The 25,628-nt window shown below is 45.7% G+C and overlaps 1 protein-coding gene across 4 annotated transcripts in view; it reads right to left on the bottom strand.

The window, feature by feature from the left end:
- Positions 1-25,628, bottom strand: part of ANKLE2 (ankyrin repeat and LEM domain containing 2) — a 155,190-nt gene that overhangs the window by 101,618 nt on the left and 27,944 nt on the right. For all 4 annotated transcript variants that reach the window (XM_073559035.1, XM_073559034.1, XM_073559033.1 and 1 more), the window contains 4 exons: positions 20,906-21,100; positions 17,939-18,132; positions 5,700-5,888; positions 5,497-5,619 (listed from right to left, as the gene is read on the bottom strand). In XM_073559035.1, the coding sequence (XP_073415136.1) occupies positions 5,497-5,619; positions 5,700-5,888; positions 17,939-18,132; positions 20,906-21,100 (701 nt within the window). The remainder of the gene's footprint in view (positions 1-5,496; positions 5,620-5,699; positions 5,889-17,938; positions 18,133-20,905; positions 21,101-25,628) is intronic.

Below are 25,628 nucleotides of genomic sequence, written 5' to 3'. Positions count from 1 at the left end.
GGAGTCGCGCGTCCACCACTGAAGTGCTCGTCGGACCTGACAGGACAACCTGCATTGATGATCTAGGGAGAACGGACTCCTGTCCCACGCTGCCAAGAGAGCGTGCTGCAGGGGACGAAGATGAAATTGAGTAAATGGAATTGCTTCTATTGCCGCTACCATCCTCCCTAGAACCCTCATCCCAAATCGAATCATGTGAGGGCCTGGTTGCTGAAGACTCCGAACTCCCTGTCGGAGCGCCCGAGCCTTGTCTTGAGGGAGAATTATCAACCCTCGGGAGGTGTCGAAAATCATCCCTAGGAATGGAATCCTCTGAGCCGGGATAAGAGATGACTTTTTCCCATTGACCAACTATCCTAGGCGAGATAGGGTATCCAGCGTGATGCTGACATTCTCCTTGCATGCTTGAAAGGACGGCCCCTTTACTAAGAGGTCGTCTAAGTACGGCAAAACCACTATGCCCCGAGAATGAAGAATAGCCATGACGACTGCCATTACCTTCGTGAATACCCTGGGAGCCGTGGCTAACCCGAACGGCAGAGCCACAAATTGAAAATGCTGGCCATTGATTGCAAACCGAAGGAACTTCGGATGCGAGGGAAAAATAGGGATGTGCAGGTAGGCATCCTGGACATCAATTGAGGCCAAATATTCTCCCTGCTCCATGGCCGATATCACTGACCGGAGGGATTCCATCCGAAAGTGCCTGACTCTGATGAACCTGTTGAGGAGCTTTAGGTCCAGAACCGGTCTTACTGTTCTGTCCTTCTTGGGGACCGCGAACAGGTTGGAATAAAAACCTTGAGCCTTTTCGCCCTCTGGTACCGGGACAATGACCCCGTTGCACTGAAGAATCCTGATGGCTCCTAGCAACGCCTCTAGCCCGGGATTCCGATTTGGGAAGCCGGGAAGGAAAAAATCATCTTGGAGGATGTCCGATAAACTCTATTTTGTACCCGGATGACACTAATTCCGCCACCCATGCGTCGTGTGCCACCTTGACCCAGACGTGGCGGAACCTGAGCAGACGACCGCCTACTCTGCTGTCTTCAGGTACCTGATGCCTCGAGTCATTTTGCTGAGGGCATCTGGGACCTGGCCCCCCTTGACCTGGGTGGTCGGCCCCGCATCCTCCCCAGCGGGTTGGCTTTATACGTGACCTGGCGCTCTCTGTCTTGGTTGTAGCGAGCTGGGGCGGTAGAACTGGCCGCTGTCGCCCACCCTGGGTGCGAAATGCTCGAAAGCGCGCCTGAGGTTGACGAAAAGGCAGTCTACTCTTCTGCTGTGGGAGAAAGCTGCTCTTTCCCCCTGTGGCATCCGAAATGAGTTTGTCTAATTTCTCTCCAAATAGTCGGTTACCCTGATATGGCAGGGACGTTAACGATTTCTTAGAAATTGAATCAGCCCGCCATAGCCTTAGCCACAAGGCTCTCCTAATGGCGATAGCGTTTGCCGCCGCTAGTGCTGCGCAATTAGCCGCATCCAAGGATGCATTAATTAGATAGTCACCCGCCATCGCGATCTGATTTGCCATCTCAGATACCTCTATCGGCAAGTCTCTATCTTGCAGGACCTTATTCAACGACTCTGACCATGACATCATGGCCTTGGCCACCCATGTTGCTGCGAATGAAGGCAAAAGCGCTGATCCCGATGCCTCATACACTGAGCGGGCTAAACCTTCTATGAGCCGATCCGTGGGGTCCTTAATAGAAGAACCACTAGGCACTGACAACAACGATCTTGAGGCCAGGCGTGACACTGGGGGATCCACAATTGGAGATTCCGCCCATCTCTTACAGAGCTCTGGTGTAAACGGGCATCTCGTCTCTAGCGTTTTTTGTCCCGAAAAACGCTTGTCTGGACGTTTCCTGTGCCGTTGCGCCATGTCCTCGAATTCTGGATGAGTGCTAAACATCCTATGTGGTCGCCTGGCCTTTTTAAAAGATATTTTATGCCCTGCGGTTAGGGAGACATCCTCCTCAATACCTAGAGTCTGATTGACAGCCTCAATGAGACTGTCTACCGTCTCCCGACACCCCGGGGTATCCAGGTCCAAGGCTTCCTGCATGTCCTCATCCGAACTCTGCTCGCTCCCAGACAATGGTGACGGTGAGCGAGACGCCGCACTCACGGATGCAGAAGCACCGGAGGGGCCCGGAGACGCCATATGGGATCTCTCCCTGTACGTCTGCTTAGAGAGAGTGCGGCACCTGCAGGCCGGCGGCTCTTGTGAGGTGGATGAACCCTCCCCAAACAGGCGAGCCGTCGTCTCTACCCCTATCCGGGGCCTGAAGGGTCTCAATCGCCTTCGTAAGCGAAACCATAGACCGAGAAAGTGATAACGCCCATTCCGGGGGGTCCGAACCCCTGGGCTCCGTTGGAGGGGAGGGCTCCTGGGCACGTTCGGAACTACAGGCTTCACATAACTTAATAATTTGAGCTCGCGGGAACATAACCCCACAGGAAACACATGCGGTATAAAAGGACGTGTGCTTTTTCCCTTTCCCAGACATACTGCAGAAAAAAGGCCAATTTTCTCTCTCTCTCTTTTCCCTCTTTATTTTTTTTTTTCTTTTTTCTTTAAAGGCATAAGGGGGAATGAGGAGAGGGAGGATAACTTGCCCTAGTGTGGCTCCGGGACGGGGGTCGCACTTACCCAGCTCCTGCTGTCTCCCCGCGCTCCTGATCCTGCTGTTACTTCCTCTCTGGGCAGGCTGCGATGCTCTCCTGATCGCGGCCTACCCTGTTCTGAAGCCGGGGCCTCGATTTAATCCAGCGTCCGCCCCGGACCTGGGGGCGGCGCTGGATCTGACGTCACGCCGGGGGGCGGGCCTTCCCCCCCACCGCCTAGGCCGAAGCCGTGGGCTAATTTTGACACTGCCCGCCCGCTCGAGCATGGGCGCGCTATCGTGGCGCTCCCCCGATACCGCCCTGAGGCGCCCTCCTTCCCCATCTGGGGAATCTCCTTGGCAAAACCATTATGCTCCACGCACCCTGGCTACAGGTATGGGAGGGAGGGAGGGAGGAAGGAGAGAGGAAGCGGGGAGGAGAGAGGAAGGATGGAGATGGCTGCTGATCACAGCCCTATGGTAACTCTGCGGCTCCAGCACCTGGGGTGCTGGGGCATACGGATTGTGCTGACCTGCTTCTTTTCCCTAAGTCGGCGCTAGCCTGGAGCCACTCGCTGCCCAGGGGCCCTCCCAGCCCAACCATACCTCCTTGCCATGAGGTAATCCATCTTCGGATGGTGCAGGCACCCTAGCTCCGTCCGCCTTGTCTGGGCGAGAGGGACCGTCCGCCGCCATGCAGCACCGCCGTCATGCGTTGGTGGAGCAGTGGGGGCGCACAGACTAGTCTTGTGCCTCTGTGCAAGCCCATGGTTTCACTACCTAGGGGTGGACAGGGCTAAGTCTGGCATAATGTCCCACGTTGCGGGAGAGGAAACGTGGAGGGACACTCGCACGTGTTCGCCCGTTGCTGGTTTGGGAAAATCAGATCCTTTCAATAGGATGCGTTGCCCCTGTCATATCTTCTTAAAAAATAAAAATAGATGTTTTGGGGAGATCGAACCCTTTCAATAGGGTCCGTCACCCCCGTCTCCTCTTCATAGCGAGAAAATATATATATATAAAAAAAAAAAAAATAGTCTGGAGAGACCCAGACTGCGTGTGCCTCCATCAGACACTAAGCAAAAAACTGGTTTCCGCCCGCTATCGGGGCGAGGGTGTATGCGGCGGAGGAGGCGCTAACTTGTTTTTTGTATACTTAGTGTCAGCCTCCAGACGGCAGTAGCACACACCCACAGTCTCTGTGTCCCCCAATGAGACGAAGGAGAGATAAAAATTTACAGAAAATTTCATAAATAAAATAAAAATGGTGGGGTCTGAAACCAGATCCAAGTGCCTCCTACAGACAGTAAGCATGAACTGGGAGATATCTCTTCCAGCTAGAGGGTGTATACTGCAGGGGAGGAGTTAACTTTTTTTCTGGTTTACTTAGTGTCCTCCTAGTGGCAAGTAGCATAAAGGCCCTGTCACACTAAGCGATATCGCTAGCAATATCGCTGCTATGTCACTGGTTTTGTGACGTAGCAGCGATATTGCTAGCGATATCACTATGTGTGATAATTGCCTCTGACCGGCTCCCCCGCTGGTTATCGCTGATTGCGCGAGAACATCCTGGGCCGTTTCTCGTCGTCAGCTTCCTGCTGGGCTTCCTGTGGCGCCGACGAGCGATGCGTGGACGCAGGCGGGAGGACGTCTTCATCGCCTTGTCTGACAGGTAATTAGCGACCGCTGCTATGTCGCTGGTGAGATCTGCCTGTTTGGCAGCTCATTAGCGACCACTTAGCGATGCACCAGCGATCCTGACCGCGTCATATCGTTTGTCGGGATTGCTGGTGCATCGCTAAGTGTGACGGGGCCTTAACACCCACTGTCTGTGTCCCCCAATGAGGCGTAGGAGAGAAAAAAAAAAAATTACATACTCCCCTCTCCGTCGCTGGGGGCCCAGTGACGGTGTCGCTGCTGGCTCAGGACCCCGGCACTGGCGATACTCACCTGTCCCCGTTCCCAAGCTGCTTGCTGCTGTCTGCCACGTCGTCTGTCAGTGACGTTCAGCATAGGGCGCGCTCACTAACTGTCACCACGCCCTCTGACCTGAATATCACTGACAGAGGACGCAGCAGCGAGCTGCGTGGCAACAGGGACAGGCGAATATCGCATATACTCACCCCCCCCCCGGTGAGGTCTCTGCAGCCCCTTTCTCCCACGGTCTCCGGCGCCTGCCTTCAGCGGTCACGTGATACCGCTCATTAAACACATGTATATGCGCACATGCATGTCTTTAATGAGCGGTACCACGTGACCGCTGAATGCAGGCCCCTGAGACTGTGTGACAAGCAGGGGGGCTGCAGAGACGTACCGGGGTGGGGGGGGTGTCAGTACGATCAGACACCACCGCTCCCCCTCCGATCCCCGGTATATGACTCGCCTGTAAGACGAGAGGGGGACTTTCAGCCCCAAAAAAATGGGCTGAAAATCTCGGCTTATACGTGAGTATATACGGCATTTGGTCACCTAAAAACGTGCAAGATTTCTGGCTCTCACAGGCCAGACAGCATATCAAATATAAGGGTTGAGGGTCACTTGGGTAACAGTGATCACAAAATAAGATGCTTTTATGTATCCTTTAACAGGATGTGTAGTAGAGGAGTTACAAGGACACTGAACTTCAGGAAAGCAAATTTCCAACCGATGAGAGATGATCTTAGTGCAATAAACTGGGACGATATCCTGAGACAAAAATACACAAAAAAAATGGGAGACGTTTATTAGCATCCTGAATAGGACCTGTGCACAATATATCATATGGGAATAAACATGTTAGAAATAGGAGGAAACCACTATGGCTAAATAGAGCTGTAAAGGGTGCAATAAGTGACAAAAATACAACACCATCTGGTGTGTGGCAAAAACATCAACACTGAATTACCTGCTCTGGAGTCTGATCATATTTATTCCTGGGGTTTTTTAGAATGTCAGGATGTGAACACAGCACATTAACTACATGTGCATTGCCAAATTTGCAAGCAAAATGAAGAGGAGTGTCAAATCCCTAAAAGAACAAAGAGAATTGGTAATCCTACCTTCAAAAACAAAAGTGCAAACGTCTGCAGTATTCTCTGGGAGACTTACCATTTTATCAGGTGTGTTCAGATACAGATCAACAATATATCTAATCCTTTTCTGCAGCATGACTTCATCATCATCAGGGTACATAAGTCTCATGAACTCTGGGTTTTCCAAAGTATCCAGTAAAACCTCAATGACCTCAGCCTGATTTTCCTTAGCAGCCACATGCATAACATTGTACCTACAACCTTCCTGTTTAAAAAAAAAAACAAAAAACAAAAACAAACAGCTACAAATGGATTTTATGCAAAGTATATGTCTGGTTACAAGATGTGGGTTAAAATGTCTTGCAGTCGTCTTCATGTATGGCAGAACTTTAAATTCACAACGCATCTGTATTGTACTTGCACTTTAACGCTTCTATGGGAGAATATGATGGATCCATATAGCATAGAGCTCATTAACATTCTTTCAAAGAGAGCATGGGACACCATAAGACAATGTCAGTTTATAAGAGGTCTCCGCAAGAGAAATTACATTTAAAGAAAGTGGTAAATTGGCACGGTTCAGTGAACACATGCAAATTTACCTGCATTCAATAGAAGGCAGCGCTTTGGACATACGCTGCTACTTCCAGATCATGGCCAGCCAAGCTAATAATATGCACCAAAACTATAGACAGAAAAAAAAAAAAATCTGAAAGCAAAATTGTACTTAAAAATGTTTAAAGGGAACCTGTCAGCTGTTTTGGCCGCTATAAGATGCGACCACTGACTTTCAGGGCTTATCTACAGCATTCTATAATGATGTAGATAAGCCGCCGATCAAACCTGCAAGATGGGTCTGATAGGTGTCGCAGGTCCGGCCTTTCCCATGTTCTTGCGACGCTGCCCTCCTGCTTCCTTCATGGCTCCCCGGGATCGCGATCCTGCGCAGGAGTACTTCTCTGCCCTGTTGAGGGCAGAGCAGACCTCCTGCAGTGCGCAGGTGCTGCGTCTCTCTGACCTTTCCCGGCCCCTGCGCAGTACTTCGCTCTGCTTCAACAAGGCAGAGAAGTACGCCTGCGCAGGAGAGCGATGCTAGAGAGGCATGACCAAGCAGCAAGAATTATAAAATGCTGTAGATAAACCCTAAAAGGCAGTGGCTGCATCTTATAACAGCCAAAACAGCTGACAGGTTCACTTTCAAGAGAACCTGTCAGTACGATTTGGCATGTTAAAGTAAATGCATAGCCATTTTGCTGCTGTTATACAGATTAAGTAGAAACCTTTAGTGAAGAAACCCATATGTTGGTTGTTCTTTAATCAGCAATTTAAGTTTTGATGTAGGGTCTTCAACTCCTGCCCCAGCCCTTCTGCCTACCTCTGGTGTATGTCAGGTCACTGCTTTGTGAGTGGCTTGCCTCCTGTTTGAAATGGCAAACTTGCACATATTGCTCTTTGCGTGATCTTAAAATGGCGCTGGAGGAGGACCATGTGCAGATAGAGATCTTGGCTCAATTACGTCTTTTAGAGATTTAATTGAGCAGAGATCGCAATCTGCGCATTCGCCGCCACAAAGTAAAAAGACAGATGAGACATCAATCTGCATAAAATGGTGCACGAAGGAGCTTACCACACTGAGAATGCGTAGCTGGAAATTTGGGCTGAAGTTCCTCCTGAGGGTGCCCTTTCCACTGGTGATCACAGGAAGGTAGACGAAAAATGGGGAAAGATTCCGGCACAACCATCCAGGGATAAAATGGATTGTTTGTTTAAAACATTAAAAGGGAAAGCCTCGTACCTGACAGGTTTCAGGTGTATACACACCCTTAGTCATAGGCTAACAATTAGCCTATGACTAAGGGTGTGTATACACCTGAAACACATCAGGTACAAGGTTTTGCTTTTTAATGTTTTAACTACATTTAAATAGAGTATCCATTCTATCTCTAGATGGTTGCGCCAGAATCTTTCCCCATTTCTCGTCAATTTGCATAAACTGTGTCCAGTGTGAGCTTTCAATCAGGAGGCATGTCACTCACAAAAGCAGTTACCTGTCATATCAGCCAGACAACTTTAGTGAGTTGTAGTCAGTATCCAGCGCCTGTAAATAGAAGGAACTTCATTGCAATTCAGACACACTGGAGCCAGGTTCGGGGAAACCGGACTACATGGGACCTGCGTGGAAACACTCAATAAATCACAGCTGTCAACCCCATCTACCATTTTCCCGATTGTGCCCTGGAGTGGTGGCAATCAGAAAGGGCAGGGCAAAGAGACAAAATTGGCACATCTAATGTGATGTGCCAATTCTGGGACGGCTGTAGGTTTGTATTTTTAGGCTGGAAAGGGTCCAATAACGAGGGACCTTCCCAGCAGGATGATATCAGCCCCCAGATGTCTGCTTTACTTTTGCTACTTATGAAAACTAGAGGGGACCCCCAAGTAATTTTATTTCAAGTATTTATAAGCTTAATACATGTACAGTAAATTACACAAGACACCAATTCTCTCTCTCACGGATATCCCCTATCCCATATCTATCCATCTCACTTCACAAATCTGCTGCTTTCTTGCTTTATTGACATGCTTATCTGCAGACTATATGTGTTTACACTGCAAAGACAATAAAAATGCATGTGCGCTAGTAATGGTTATCACAGCACATGTAACCTCCCATGACAAAAAGCTTTGAGACTTCATTAATCGTAATAAAAAAAGGAAATTCCTTGTACTTAAATGTTACACTTGTAACCATAATTACCGTATATACTCGTGTATAAGCCGACCCCCTAATTTTGCCACAAAAAACTGGGAAAACTTATTGACTCGCGTATAAGCCTAGGGTGGAAAATGCAGCAGCTACTGGTAAACTTCAAAAATAAAAATACCAGTAAAAGTAAAATTAATTGAGACATCAGTAGGTTAAATGTTTTTGAATATCCATATTGAATCAGGAGCCCCATATAATGCTCCATACAGTTCATGATGGCCTCATAAGATGCTCCATACAAAACACCCCATATAATGCTGCACAAAGGTTAATAATGGCCTCATAAAATGCCCCATAGATATATATGCCCCATATGCTGCTCCATAAAGGTTATGGCCCCATAAGATGCTCCATAGATTATGCCCCCATATGCTGCTGCAAATAAAAAAAAAAATATGACAGTCACCTATTGTCACTGGGGGACAGGTGCTGGTGTCACCGCTGGCTCTGGGCCCCGACACCTGAGATATTCACCTGTCCCTGGTCCAACGCCGCTCGCCGCTGTCTGCCGGGTGCTCTGTCAGTGACTGTTCAGGCAGCAGACGGTACGGCGCGCACTAAACACGTCATCATGCGCTCTGCTGCCTGAAAGTCACTGACAAGAGGACGCGGCAGACAGCAACGAGCAGAGTTGAAACGAAGACAGGTGAATATTGCATATACTTACCCCCTCCTGGCGCAGTCTCTGCAAACCACCCCCCCCCCCCCCCCCGCTTCTCCCACAGTCTCCCTTCCTTCAGCGGTCTTTGGTGGGGGAGCAGACTTTCGTCACCACACTGCTCAGGGGCGCTGGTCAACTCGGGAGTTGAGCCTCCCGATCAATGTCCGGGATATCCGAGCGATCAGGCTAGCTCTGAAGTAGATTCCATTATCTTCTGGCGGGTTACCCCATCCAAATTCAATCTAACAAAGCCATGGATGTCGCATATATCAATCATCTCAGGAGTACCCGTAGCAGGGCGGCCATGCGCGAGGTAACCCACATTCTTCGATGGGCAGAGGCATTTTCAGCAGTGCATATCCCAGGCATGGGAAAGTTAGCAGATTTTCACAGGAAGGGGTTCCCGTAATCCTAGACGCCCCAGATTGGCCACACTGGGCGTGGTATGCAGAGGTAGTGCGGATTGTCTCCAATGTCCCCTGGCGACTGCTGGATCATCGTGATCCGCTCTTCCAAGGTCTGACTTGCCACCAGAACTTGGGGGTCTTGTGTTTAACGGCTTGGCCGTTGAAGCCTGGGTTCTAACAAGCTGGTTTCTCTCATTTTTTCCACCATGATTAGCGCTCGGAAGCCTGCATCAGTTTACATCTATCACCACACCTGAAAACCTTTTTCGCATGGTGCAGGGACCGCGGGCGTCTTCCTTGTATCTTCTGTTACTTCCATTTTTTAATTCTCTAGACTGGTCTGCAATAGGTTGGGCGCCCAGCTCCCTCAAAGGCCAGATCTCGGTCTTATCCGTTTTATTCCAGCGTAGGATTGCTTCCAAACTGCAAGTGAGGAATTTCATTCGGGGAGACTCCCATGTCGTCCACCTCTATAGAATGTTGTTGGAGGCCTGGGACCTTAACTTGGTCCTGGGTGCTCTTCAGGAGACGTCTTTCGAACCGTTGCAGGATGTCTCGCTGACAGTTCTGTCTTGGTAACTCACATTTCTTGTCGCAGTGACGTCCATCAGGCAAGTTTCGGAGCTAGCCGCTCTGTCCTGTAGAGCTCTTTGCCTGATTCTTCTTTTTTTCCACCAGGAAAAGGTGGTCCTCAGACAGTCTCCGTTCTTTTTGCCCAAGGAGGTTTTGTCTTTCCATCTTAACAACGACACTGTCCTTCCTTCGTTTTGTCCAGCACTAGTACATCAGGTGGAAGGAGCTTTTCACACCCTGGATGTAGTGAGGGCTCTCAGAAGGTGCATCTCTAGGATGGTGCCCTTCCGTAAGTCAAACGCCCTATTCGTGCTTCCTGAGGGTCAGGAAGGGTTTAGCCGCTTCAGGGCCATAATAGCCAAATGAATTTGCTCAGCTATTCAGGAGTCCTACTGCATCAGAGGCAAGCCTATCCCAGCGGGGTTGATGTACACTCTTCTCAGTCGGTGGGCGCTTCTTGAGCCATTCGGCATCAGGCGTTGGCAGAACAGGTCTGCAAGGCTACGACTTGGTCCAACCTGCGCATACTACATTATTCACATTCAGACTTCTGCATGTGCGGCCCTTGGCAGACGTATTCTGCAAGCGGCGGTAGCGCATCTTTAGTCATTTGGTACGTGGGGTTCGATCTTTTATGTTCCCCATCCATGGACTGCTTTGGGACGTCCCATTGTCTGTGTCCCCCAATGAGGCGAAGGAGAAATAGGGATTTTTGTGTACTCACCATAAAATCCTTTTCTCCAAGCCACTGGGGGACACAGCACCCACCCTGTTGTTGCTCTTGTTTTCTTGAGTCTGATGTGTTTGTATTCTGATATAATATTAATGATCTCCTACTGCTTTTGCGCTGAACTGGTTATCTTGGAGCCAGCATGAGGGTGTATACTGCAGAGGAGGAGCTATCTTTTTTTCCTTTTTTTTTTTATCAACTTATACAGCTGATACTAACACCCAAGCTCTGTGTGCCCCCAATGAGTGGCTCGGAGAAAAGTATTTTACGGTGAGTACACAAAAATCCCTTTTTTTTTTTTTTTTTTTTGGGGGGGGGGGTAGAAATGTACAGTAATTGTTTTTGCTTTATTGCAAAACGGTATAAAACTGACCCAATTTCTATTGTGGCCCTTGAATTCATTGGGAGGTGTAATCTGCTGTACTTTATCCCCAGGGACTCTGCCAATGTGACATGGCACCATCAAACCAGTGCAGCAAAATCTGCACTGTAATATGGCGCTGACTCGCTATTTTGAGCCTTGAACTGTGCCTCAAGAGGCGTTTTCAACCATTTAACGGGCATTAATGTACTCGGCCGTATTGCATAATGAATTGCACTGTTCATTTTCTCCTGTTACCCCTTATGCTCCAAAGCGCATTTGGGGGTCGCAGGCTTTGCGGTATGAAGAAGACTGAAAGTCTTATTAGACTCTTTGGACTGGGACATGGAAACTCCATATGTTATGTGTGCTGCTGTATTCCTAGCAGACCGGGTAAACTGCAGGGGGATACTGCAGGGGGGAAGGAGCAACGCCTCCTTACCTGGATCCCCGGAGTCCTCGCTGGATTAGCGCTGTCCTCAGCACTGAATACCGCCGGGTCCAATGCAGCAGCTTCCGGATGTGAACTCGTGTCTGGAAGCGGCAGGAGAATGAAAATGGCCGCCGAGATCTGCATGGGCGCTTCACGTTCTGGACGAGAAGCGCCAAAATAGTGGGCGTCGTGCGTCATAGCGCGAATGTGGAGTATCCGGCCTGCACAAGGCCGAAGGCTAAATTTTTGGTGCCGGCCGATGCCAAACAGGAGGCCAGATATTCTCCCCCCACTGCGCGTCACCCTGGACCACCTGCTCAGAGCCCTCCAGCCCTGGCACTTACCCGGAGAAGCTGGTGGATGGCAGGTAACGCAACTGTGTGTAGCAGGTCCAGATGCTGTCAGTCATCCTGCTGTCGCTGCTGTTTGGACGGTGCAGGGAACCGTCACTCCACCATCCCTTTAATAGGGAGGTGGAGAGGGACAGTCCGCCTTGCATCATACGCTTAACAGTGGTGATGCAGTGGGGGCTGCATGGACTCCAAAAGGGGTGCCTCTGTACATCCAATGGGTTCAATCCCCTAGGATAGGACAGGGCTGGTTGTCCGGCATTAGGCCTGGCTGCAGAAGAGGGTACATGAAGGCGACACTCCATGTGCTCATCTGTTGATGGTGCGGGGAGACCAGTGCCCTTTAAGGAACCCATCACCCCTAAAAATCTACCCAGGCATGGCGTCCCACGAGAGGACACATGGAGGCGATACTCCACGTGCTCGCCTGTTGTTGGTTCGGGGAGATGCGAGCATTGACAGGATCTGTCGCCCCTTCATCCGAAGAAAAAGGTTAAAAAAAATATTCAAAATTAAAAATAAGAAAAGGATTTTTGGTCTTAAGACCAGACCCGTGTGCCTCCTACGGACACTAAGCATGAACTGATTCTCTTGGAGCCAGCATGAGGGTGTATACTGCAGAGGAGGAGCTAACTTTTTTGTATCAACTCAATGTTAACCTCCTAGTGGCAGCATAACACCCATGGTCTGTGTCCCCCAATGAGGCGAAGGAGAAAAAAATTTTAGCCCCAGATTTTACATTTTCACACGGGAAAATGGTAAAAAAAAATTCCAAAATAGGTCACAATTTCTGCTGAACGTGGCAATACCCCATATGTGGCTGTACAGTACTGCTTAGTCACACAGCGAGACTCGGGAGGGATGGAGCGCTATTTGACTCTTGGAGAACAAATTTTTATAGAAAAGTTTCTGGACTCTATAGAGACCCTAAATGCCAGAAGAACAGAATCACCACTCAGGTTACCCCATTTTGGAAATTACACCCCTTTGTGAAATTATCTACAGCTACAGGTGTAGTGACGATTTTGACTCCGTGTGTTCTGCAGAAACAATCAGCAGTGAATGTTGAAGAGTGAAAATTGTCAACTGCCATTGTAGTGCCCAGTACGGTGTAGCGCCAAGTACCTTATGTGCAGCTCATGCTTCTGGAGACAAGCACCCTTAAATTAGGTGGGCTCTCATCGTTCCCGAAAAGCCAAACATGTAGACGCTAAATGGGGCTCAAAAGGAGTAAGGGCATTTGGATTTGGGAGTGCAGAATTTGCTGGATTTTTTTTGTGATGAAATCCGTCTTATGGTTGTTTATTAATCTTCATTTTCAGTCTTTAGTTAAGGATATTGCTTGTGCCCTGGGGCGGCGGGTGGGTGTCATGTGGTGCTCTGATTAGGTATTCATAATGCAGACTGCTGGCAGGTCACGGTTCCATCAATGACCTGCCCCAGTGTTTGTACACTGAAAAAATTAAACATGGCGCCTGCGCAGTAGCAGCTATCAGTGTACATAGCTGTGATCCAATAGCTGCTATTGCACAGGCGGCGCCATTTTGCTAAAGAAAAAATAAAAATTTCTTCCAAGATGGCGCTGCCCGCGCCTGCGCAGTATCAGCACTCGATCACCAAAAACTGCATGTGAGAGGGGCATGAAAGTATGATTTAAAGCAAGTTTACTTTAGCCATATGAAACCTCAAGAATAAACTTAAGTCTTATGGAATAATTGTGCCGTGCATTCTGTTCTTTGACATGCCAGTTATTGCAACAATCTAAGAGGGTCAGTATGATTGAACTGAGAATCCCTTGCAATGCACAAAGGCCGAGATGTTAGCACTGGACTGGAATTTTCGCTAGAGGTGCACAGAGGCAAACCTCTGCACGGACAGATCATCAGATTAAAAACATGGTGTGTAGGGATCCACTCTGTACGGCAAGCGAGACTGAACGCCACATACCAAGCCTAAGGCATCAAACATTCTCTACACAGATCACCATAAGGCATTTGCACTACATTGGTTTATGAGCCAGAAATCCAGCTACAGATGTTCCACTGACCTTACAATACAGCTCTCCAAAGCTGCAAAGAAATATAGCAATGGAAGTGTATGCTCTTCAGCAACAAGTCCCGCTTTTGTCTCGGATGCAATAATAGGAGGTTAGTATTGTGACCATGTGGGAAACACAGGGAATAGACTATCACATGGGAAAGTCATACCGGTCTTTCTCCTGAGATGATGCGGTGGAGTAGAAGTTTATGGTAACTCGACCCTTGTAGTGTTCATTCTAGGTACAGAGCTGGCAAAAAAAATCTTTACAAGTTCAATGAAACCACAAAATCTTAATATTCAAGTGGATTCAAGTGTTTTATTGTGGATATTTTATTACAATTAGTATTTTGTCATGTCACCCTTACATTTTATCACCATCTGCAGTCGTTTAGGCATGGATTCAGCAAGGCTGGCTAAGTATGTGGAGACCATGTTTACCCACAGTGTCTTCAGCACCTCCTTTAGATTGTTGATGTTGCTGGGTCGTGTCTCTTGAACCTTGTTTTTCATTAAATTCCAGGCATTTTCTATGGGGTTAAGGTCAGGGGAATTACCTGGCCACTCTAAAATATTAATGTTATGGTCACTTAGAAACTTTCTCACGGCCTTGGCTTTGTGGACGGGGCTCTATCGTGCATAAAGTAATCACCCTGATGTATGACCCAAAAAGTAAGCTTGTGTTCTTCCAAAACAGCAATATAATTGCTTGCTTTCATAATTACATTCTTGGGAAGGAAGTACAAACCTGCCCTGCCCATGCTTCCACTGAATGTACCCCACACCATCACACTGTCAGGGTGTTTAACAGTCTTAACTGTATATTTTGGGTCATACTGAGACACGGTATTCGGACGACGCACAACCTTTGAGCCTCCCCTGACCAGCCTGAAAGTGCTCTCATCACTAAACATCACTTTCTTCCACTCTTCAGATGTCCAATCTTGATATTTCTTACAAAAGGCAAGCCTTTTCTTCTTCATTGCTGCTGTGTGCAGGGGCTTCTTTGCGGCACGGCAACATGGTAGACCCAGGTCCTTCTGCAGGCGGTGACGAATTGTCCTAGTTGCGATGTTCTGGAGGAGCATAGGGTACTTGTTTTTAGTTCACCAGCAGTTATAGAAGGATGTGTCATCACTTCACGCTTCAGAAGCTTATCAGTCCTTGGTGAAGTCTTCTTAGGTGCGCCAGAGCCCGACTTCCTCTGCGGTACCATCCCAGGAGGCAATGATGCCGCCGACCGCTTCAGTTGATAAATTGCTTCTCTTGACACTCCCAGATCTTTAGCTACAGCAATCACTGAATCCCCCTTCACGAGCAGAGCCAAGGCACGGGATTTCTCTTCCATTTTAAGCTTCTTTCGACCCATTGTGGGAGATAATAAAAGACTGCCTAATAGCAAAACTGGCTGAGCTGCACATAACAACCAATCAGAGTGCAGCTTTCGCTTTACCAGAGAAGTGAAAACTGAGCGTTGATTGGTTGATATTTGCAACAAAGCCAGCTTTAATATTAGACAGTTTTTTATTATCTCCCCCATTGTGTACACTTTTAAAAAGTGAAATTATGATGTGGATTTTATATGTAAAGTTTTTTTTTGCTGCGCAAGTGTAAAGATTTTTTTTGCCGGCACTGTACATGTCACGATAAGGTGAATATGAGCTATGATTTCCCTTATTAGCATACCTTCCGGAATCTTCCATTCTCTACACTTTCCAGAACTTTCTGCTACAGTCATAGCTACACAGAGGCAAGCGACCCCCTCCTTTCCCCTTCGGCCCTGCACTCATGCTGCAGCTGCGACCCTCCTTCCCCTGCCCCAGGGGAGAATTTTCACTCGCTTGCCTGTAACCCTACACTCTCTCCTCACTCCTTCCCTCCGGAATGTCTTAATTAGCAGAGAGAATTCCCTTTGTCTAATCAACATGTGCTTCCACAGCCGAGAGTTAGGATCTAACTATTTGACAAACTCACGTCGCGTTATGATAGAAATAAGAAAATGACATATTGGGACGTGCTTCAATAGAGCTTCGCTTCAGCGCCTTTTGCTAGATTCCAGTGCCAGCAGAACCCGAGAAATGGATTTCTCATGAACAGGGTGGAATAGCTAGTCCGTGTCTGGAGTCCTTAGAAAGCTAATTTCAATAAGATGAGTGATGTGTCTGCCAAGTTCTCAAGCCAAGTTATGATTATTGTAAGATTTCTTACAAAAATGTGCACCCTGGCAGCTAGGGGAGAGCACAGGTAAACCAGCCCCTTTTGTGATGTCACAAGCCCAGACATATAAGTTACTGCAACCAAGACCTCTTCTTTGCTTCCTGTTGCAGCTTCTGCGCAGGCGCACTGCAGTGCGCAGAACCTCTCTGACCTTTCCCGGCGCCAGCGCACTGCAGTACTCTGCACTCAACAGGGCAGAGAAAGTACGCCTGCGCCGGAGCCGCAACGGGAAGCAAAGAAGAGTACGTCATCGTTAGAAGATGGGAGGCTGTTATAAATGGGCACCAAGGAGGATAGCAGGCCCAGGCTAAGCCACAGAAAACCAGACAGGTTGGTAACTAAGCGGATGTAGACCCCTGATCCTGTCCACACAACAAGCAGTAGCCGTGGAGCGAACCTACGATGATACTAGACGCCTCGGCACAGCCGGAGAGCTAACTAAGCCTAAAGCAAGAAAGGGGAAATCTAAACTGCCCCGGAGCAGACCCCAAGGGAATAGATAGCCCCCAAACATATACTGTCGGTGAGACAAGATGATAATACAAACGCAGGCAGAAAAATAGACTGAGCAAACGATGGGGCCCACACTGACTAGACAGGACAGGAAACACACTGTCTGCAATCACGCAAAAAAACCTGCAAAAGTCTAACACGTCTGATGCAAAAAACACTGAAGTCACACAACTTCGCTCCCCCACTATATCAGCACTCTGGTATATTCTGAAAGCAAAGCAAAAAGAAACCAATATAAAAGGGGACAAAACAAACTGGCACATGCAGTAACATATGGGCGGTGATTCAGCACAGCCCCAGCCGGAGCTAGCTGCTACCCGCACAAAGCAGAGATAAACAAAACCAGATCAAATGCAAACAGAACAACAAGTGAACCACTTAGCTGAAAATGCAGGGAAAGAGCAGGAGACATCAGACCTCTGGAGGCACAGGAAAAAAAAAAAAAAAAAAATCACCAGCAGAGATAGAGAGTCAGCTGTCTTAAATCCCAATCAGATACCCCAGATCTCCAATCGTCTTCCTCATTATCAGGTGGCAAGCCTCTGTCAATCAGATCAGCTCCACTACCTCCAGTAACCACCAGAGGGAGCCCAGAAAGAGAACTCTCAATCTGACCAGCTCCACTATCTTCAGTAATCACCAGAGGGGAACCAGATTGAGAATTCACAACAGGAAGCGCCGGACCAGATTGCCCCTGGGTGAGTATAATCTAACTCGTTTTTCTTATCTTTCAGGTTATATGGGGGGCTTATCTACAGCATTGCAGAATGCTGTAGATAAGCCCCTGATGGCAGTGCCGGCAGCTGATAGTCCAAAAAAATAGGTGACAGATTCCCTTTAAAGTAGGGAAAAAAAAAAAAAAAAAAAAATCTACCCTACAGTCACCATTACGTGTCCAGTTCAACATGGAAAAACTAGGTGAAAGATCTTCTTAAGTAACCTCATTGATAGCATGCCAAGGTAAATAAAGTGTTTATACTCTTTTTTATCACTTGCATATCATTAACATGTCTATCAATCATGCAATTTCCATAATGCCACGAGTTTTCCTTCTTTGAGCTGCCATTTTATTCTAGAGTGCATATCATTCTTACGGTCATTAACGCTACACAATAATTGTTACAATTAAAAATAAAACAGATAATCATCAATTAAGTGCTGTATCACATTTAACCTATATTAGGAGACATCTTTTGATGTTCTCATCAAAGTTAACACTTTATAAATGTCAACATTTTGTCTGGCCTCATTTTTAATCTCCATTACCTGGACAACAGTTGGATTGTCTCCAGATCCTATAAGATAACGAGGATTGCTCCAGATCAGATCAGAGAATGTGGCGAGGTCTCCTTTTTCTACAGCCTTCCTCAGTTTTGCTGTCAAATCTTGTGTCCTAGGGCTTTTGAAGCTGTTTGCCTTCTCTTTATTCAGGCATTCTACATCTGGAGCAGACAACCCATCTACACATTCAATAAAGATATAGTTTAGAAAGGTCTTCTACTAACCCAAAAATACAATAATGCCTTAATCATCTTGTCACAAACAATGCCCATGACTTGGAAACCACTGTAGAGGGGTATTCCGATTCTCACGCTCACTCGTCCACTCACTTATTGGAATAAGCAGCTAATGATCCAAGTGCACTCCACAGCCAGTTCACACAGCCACATCATTCGCTGCCACCACTCTCAGTTTACACCTGCACATCTCTCTCCGCTTTCTTGGGCACCTTATACATGTTTTCCTTGCACTCTGATATACACAATATAACTATACTATACTTTTCTCCTTTGGGAGTTTGGGTACAAAAAAAGGAAAAAAAAAAAAAAAAAAAATTAAACAATGAAATTAGACACATACAAATATGAACAGTATAAAATAAAAAGGGATAAAATACAGAAACGTGTTAAAGGGAATCTGTCACCCATATTTAGTGATATCATGTAAAGATATCACTAAAGTCTGTGTCCCATAAGGATTCTAGTAGGGCTTTTGACTCCCCCCGACCCCGCACCTTTGAGGCATAAATACCTTTTTAGCTTGTTGGGGATGCATGCAAATCGCCGGGGTCCGGTCCGATGGGCGTGGCTTAGTGGTTTTCTCCCCCCATCTCCTCGACTTGCTTCTTGTAATCTTCGTCTGTGAATACCACAGACCCCGTTGGTTTCCGCACTTGCGCAATGTAAAGGCCCCCGGCGCCTGCGCAGTATGCTTTGCCCAACTGTGGGCGAAGCATAAAATCGCTACTGCACAAGTGCCGGTATTTTCCAGCACGGTCTATGCCCCGGAAGTGTGTCCTGCATGTGAAGACTTCCGGGGTATAGACTGCGCTGGAAAATACCGGCGCTTGCGCAGTAGCGATTTTATGCTTCGCCAACAGTTGGGCAAAGCATACTGCGCAGGCGCCAGGGGCCTTTACATTGCGCAAGCGCGGAAACCAACGGCGTCTGTGGTATTCACAGACGAAGATTACGTGAAGCAAGCCGAGGGGGGGGGGGGGGGGGGGGAAGACCACTAAGCCACGCCCATCGGACCGGACCGCGGCGATTTGCATGCATCCCCAACAAGCTAAAAAAGGTATTTATGCCTCAAAGGTGCGGGGTCGGGGGGAGTCAAAAGCCCTACTAGAATCCTTATGGGACGCACAATTTAGTGATATCTTTACATGATATTACTGAATATGGGTGACAGATTCCCTTTAAGAGTTTTATTTCTATTATAGGTCATATCTTCCCCCAGGAACCTTCTAGAAAAAACATGGGGCTATATTAGTGAACATACAATAAAAGGGGTATAACCATCACCAAAATCCTATCCCAATATGTGGTAGGTGTAATATTAGCAAATACGTACAATTAAAAATGTAGTATTGTTTTTATGATTCTCAATGTCGCTTTCCTCATGGGCAGGCATTGCAAGACCTGCAATATCCATGATTATGACCACTAGCAACAAGCTCTCACTGTATCAGTGGTTGTAACCATGAAATTTAAGGTCCTGCAATGCCTGCACATGATGAATGACAAGCAGTATTATAAATACTATACTATATTGGCTATTGGAGTTATTTGCTAATATTACCATTATTTTATATTGGGTTAAGGAACTGTATATGGGAATACCCCCTTTAAGCATTACACACATCACAAATTTGGATTCATCCAGTATGTTCCCTGATAATAATCAGAGTTTACACAATCCATTATGAAGATATATATATAAAAAAATAAAAAATAAAAAAGTATTTGTACGGTATGTCATGTGGGCTTCCAGCAGCTAAGGAGTCAGCGTGTTATGGCATTTGAGACACTTTTCTCCCCTTTGGTTTAACACCTACAGTATGGAAAATATTTGATACACTGCTAACTTTGTAAGTTTTCCCACCTACAAAGAATGTAGAGGTCTATAATGTTTATCGCTGATACATTTCAACAGCGAGAGACAGAAAATCACATTGTATGATTTTTAAATAGTTTAGTTACACTACCGATTTTACAAGTTTGCATCAAATACGCATTTTCCCCACTGTACATGTTAGCAAGGGAGCAGGTGGGAAAAATCTGCTTGGTTTTCTAGACTTGACAGCTATTTCCTAATAAATCTATAAGACCCGATGTTTGAGCTACCTGGGAAAAGCTAGTTTCAATTAGCTGCTCTCACACTGCGACACTGCAAGTACTCAAATGCCCTCAGCATTTCACTGCAATAACTCATAACTCCATTATAATATAAGCATTCACCATTTTCATTACCTCATTCATATTGTTCACCACCCTTTAAAAGGTGCAGTTCGAAATTTAAATAAATTCTTCTAATTCTGAATGTTTAAAGAATTAGAAAGTCTCTACTATTCAATCTTCCCTACACTGTGAGAAGGGATTACATATTGATCATAAGTAGGAATTGACAATGGGCACATGCTCTCTGTAGAAGCGACAAGCCCCTGATGACACTTTGTTTCAGAGTGGGGACAGGAGCTGCAACCCCTGATTACATTCTGTTTGAGTATCCCCACATGCACTGAGTGGCCATCAAAAATGAAGAGAAAAAAAAAAAAAAAAAGTAGAGAAGAAACTGTAGGGACTTGTTAATTAATGTATAATTATATTAGTAATTTAGACATTTCAGATTAAAATCAACTTAATCTAGATTGGAGTTTGAAGGGGTGTTCTGAAAGTTATTTACTCATACACAGACTTTGAAAGCTCTGCACTAAAGGACACAGCCTACTACCTCTAAGAAGACCAGAAGAGAGTTTCACAGGTGACAAGGAAAGAGAGGATTTGCTGGGTGATGGATAATAGTCACAAATGCCTGTAGCAAACTTTTCTGCATCTTCTCTTGACTGGAATGATTTGAACCGAGAGCCTTTCAGCATTTTCACAATCTGTAGGGCTTCCTTTTGGTCAGTGTAAATGTGGATCTTTTCTGAAACAAGATGCAGGGCTATAAATTAGTCTCAAGTAGCAAGCAATGACATCATTAATGGCATTTTATCACCACAAATTGTTCAATCCAAGCATTGTGCCTTGTTGGAGACTAATAAAAAAAAATCATACCTTTAGCTTCATAATTGCATACTGCCAATTATTCTTTGTTCAAATATTTTATTAAGAAACTTGGTCCACACTTAGCATTCCCTAGCAGTCCAGTGCATCTTTACCCTACTCATTTTCCATTTCCACCTCTTTATTAATTGATCGCTCTAACTTAAACACGTTTTCCCACAAAGCAAGTACATTTTTAATGTTTGTTGTTTTTTTTTTTTTTAAATATGTTCAATTGTAGAATTTAGGTCTCGGAATAAAAAATAAGTTCCTGTGCTGAGATAACAAATGTGCCCCTGCTATGCACTGTGTAATGGTTCTCCTGATCGTGCAGGAACATGGTCTGATCATACCACAGCTCCTGGACAGGGGGGGAAGCAAAAGAGTATACAGATAGGGCGGATGATCCTTTTTGTGAGATAAAACAATTCCCTGCCTGTTTTAACCCCTTCCAGACCTTGGACATGACACGTCATAGCAATTTTGCGGGCACAGAAACTGTACGCACGATCGCCGCCCGGTGTTTAGCTGACATGATAGCCGACACCCGGCTCTCATTGTTAGGAGTAGCAGTAAAAACCCCAAATGCTGTGATCGACAGCAATTACAGAATTTAGTAGGCAGGGAGACATGGTGACCCGAGGTAGTCACGACGACATGAGAGTCACCAGGCTAGCATGCGTGTTAGACCATGCTCAGAGAATAGTCTAAGGGTATGTGCACATGTTGCGGATTCTGCTGTGGATCTGCAGCGGATTTGGCCCTGCGGATCCACAGCAGTTTCTGCTGCTTTGTACAGTACCTTTATAGTCAATGGAAATTGAAAGATGCTGTGCACATGCTGTGGATTTTTCAGCACGGATTAGGTGTGATTTTAAATCCGCAGCATGTCAATTCTTTGTGCGGAATCCGCTGCGGTTTGACATCTGCTCCATGACCAGGCGTCAAAACGCAGGGGAAAACCGCAGGCTAATCTGCAGGTAAAACGCAGGTCATTTGACCTGCGGATTTAGCCAAACCCGCAGCACAATCCGCAACGTGTGCACTTACCCTAACAAGCTTGTGTATCAGTGCAGAACTAACAGCTATAAAGTACTGCAAGAAACAAAAGTTACAATTCTCATTACAGTGATGCAAACGTTTTCTCTAAAAAATTTTTTACATGGTAAAAACTACGAGATGTGGTATTGCTATAATTGTACTGACCTGAAAAATAAAGCTGCTTTATCAATTTTACGACATGCGGAATGGAATAAAGACAACCCCCCAAAAAAATACACTAATTCAGGAATTGCTGGTTTTTGTTCACTTTGAATTCCTAAAATCAGAATGGAAGGCGATCAAAAAAAGTCACATGCCCGAAAGGTTCCAATAAAAACAAAAAAATCCTCGCCCCGCAAAAAATAAGCCCTCACAAGAAAAATATGGAAAATTATAGGTCTCAAAATATGGCAATGCAAATGCACTTCTGTGCCCCAGTGTGCCTAAACCACATTTATCATCCACGGGTTTGGCATTTTTGTGGCGATCAGAGTCCGCCTAATTAACGGGTGCATGTCTTGAGAAGCATGAGCTGGTCATGATCTACTGGCCAATACATCAGATTTGCAATTTTCACTGCTGCTTGGATAGGATTTTCAAAATGGAGTCACTTGAGAAGGAGACTCTGCTTTTCAGGCACTTAGGGGCTCTGTATATGGAGTCTTCAAATTATTCCTAAGAAAATCTGTGTTCCAGGAAGCAAATAGCGCTCCGTCCCTCCAGGGTCTCTTATGGCGAAGCAAAACTGTACAGCCACATAGAGTTTTTCAATGTTCATCAGAACTTGTGTGACACATTATGATACCATTTATACCTATTTCCCCTTGTGAAAATGTAGACTCTGTTTTATCTCCAAAATTTTTGTGATGTAAAGAGTAATCCGTTTTTGTTCACTGCCCAGTGTTATGTGACACCTGTGGTGTCAGTATGATCACTGCCCCTTGATGAATTGAGAGATGTAGTTTGTAAAATTGGGTCACTTATGAGGGCAGGGGGTATAATAGGCACTCCTTCCCTTCTGAGCTTTCCACCATTCCTCAAGTAGTTCCTGATAACAGATTATTGGCGTGCTCAGGAGAAATTACAACAATTTTAGAGGTCCATTTTATCCTATTAGCCCTTAGAAAAATTAAAAATGTGGGACTAAAAGTATTTTAGCAGTAAAAATGTAATTCTTTCACCACCACACCATGGTATAAATTTCTCTGAGGTACATGCAACATGCTCACTGCACCTCAAAATGAATTTATTGAGAGGTGTAGTTTGTAAAATGATGTCCCTTGTGGGGAGGTGAAGGTTCTGCTGTTCTGGAACCTCAGGAGCTCTGCCAATGTGACATGGCACCCTCAAACCATTCCAGAAAAATCTGAACTCCAATATGACAAGTCTTCCCTTCTGAGTTTTGCACTGCACCTCAAAAGTAGTTTGACCATATGGGGTATCTGTGCTGAGGAGAAATTGCACAACAAATTATATGGTTTATTATGCTTGCGTTACACTTGGGGCAAAAAACTTTTTTGGGGGAAAATAAATTCTCATTTTCACAGTTTATTATAAACTTCTGCCTTCTTTGAAGCACCTGTGGCTTTAAAGCAGGGCTGTGGAGTCGGTAAGCCAAACCTGCGACTCCGACTCCTCAATTTCCCTTACACCGACTCCAACTCCGACTCCCACACATATTGCTTATATTTAAGTGAAAAATTTGTTGTAGCACAATGTGAACCTCAGACATTTAATCATTTTTATGATCCCATAATCAAGATATTTAGATAGAACAGAATATATATATTGGTGTACTACCCGGTTTTCATTCTTTTTGGTACAGATACGATATGGATAGACAGATATGGATAAATGGATAGATAGAGCAGATTTCTAATCTGCTTTTGCTATTGAAAACATTATCTATGAGCTCAAAAACCTTTCAGGTGATGCGGTTTTTTAAATAGATGATCAGCTTTTGCAGCTGAAAAACGAATCCTCAAAAAACACAGGAAAAACGCTGTGTGTGAATGTAGCCTTAGATCAGGAATAGAACAGCCATTTATAGGACATTTCATAACTTTCCCAAATTCCTATGAAAAAATATTCAGCACATCCTGCATTGAATTACTGTACCCAATTTATTATGTATTTTAGGAGTCGGAGTCGGTCCATTTTATACCGACTCCAACTCCGACTCCACCAAAATGAGCACCGACTCCGACTCCGACTCCACGACTCCGACTCCACAGCCCTGCTTTAAAGGAAACCTGTCAGCAGGATTGTGCTCCGTAATCTACAACCAGTGTTAGGTCGTCACCGTTAGGGTATGTGCACACGCTGCGGATTGGGGTGCGGATTTGGCTGCGCGGATTTTGTAAAATCCGCAGGTAAATCTGCAGGTCAAAAGACCTGCGGTTTTACCTGCGGATTGCTCTGCGGTTTTTCATCTCCACAATGGAGATAGCAAACCGCAGCGTAATCCGCAGGAAAACCGTGCGGAAAAATCTGCACCGTCTGCACTGCGGGTTTTTTTATTCCCATAGGGAATAATGGTACTGTACACCGCAGCAAAAACTGCTGCGGACCCGCAGCGGCCAAATCCGCTGCAGAATCCGCAGTGTGTGCACACACCCTTATAATGACTGTGTTGATAAAATCCATCTTGTGGTTGTTTAACCCCTTAGTGACAGAGCCAATTTGCAGCTTAATGACCAGGCCAATTTTTACAATTCTAAGCACTGTCACTTTATGAGGTTATAACTCTGGAACGCTTTAATGGATCCCGCTGATTCTGACACTTTTTTCGTGACATTTTACTTCATGTTAGTGGTAAAATATCTTCTATATGACTTGCGTTTATGAAAAAAAAAAAAAAAAAAAGAAATTTTTTAAAATTTTGTAATTTTCAAACTTAATTTTTACACCCTTAAATCAGAGAGGTATGTCACAAAAAATACTTAGCAACATTTCCGACATGTCTGCTTTACATCAGCACAATTTTGGAATCAAATTTTTTTTTTTTTTTTTTAAGAATGTTAAGGGTTAAAAGTTGACCAGCGATTTCTCATTTTTACAACAAAATTTACAAGAAAACGACAGAAAATACCCAAAAGTAACACCATTCTAAAAATTGCACCCCTCAAGGTGCTCAAACAACATTCAAGAAGATTATTAACCCTTTACGTGCTTCACAGGAACTGAAGCAATGTGGAAGGAAAACAATTAACATTTAACTTTTTTTTTTTTTTTAAATAAACATTTTATTTCAGAACCAATTTTTTTTATTTTCACAAGAGCAAAAAGAAAATAAACCACACAATTTGTTGTGCAATTTCTCCTAAATACGCCGATACCCCACATGTGGGGGTAAACCACTGCTTGGG

This window comes from Dendrobates tinctorius, unplaced genomic scaffold (genome assembly GCF_039654945.1).
Source record: "Dendrobates tinctorius isolate UK_male_01 unplaced genomic scaffold, ASM3965494v1 ptg000265l, whole genome shotgun sequence".
NCBI classification, from domain to species: Eukaryota; Metazoa; Chordata; class Amphibia; order Anura; family Dendrobatidae; genus Dendrobates; species Dendrobates tinctorius.
The sequence above is the reverse complement of the archived record's forward strand: the minus strand, read 5'-3'. Positions and strand labels throughout refer to the sequence as shown.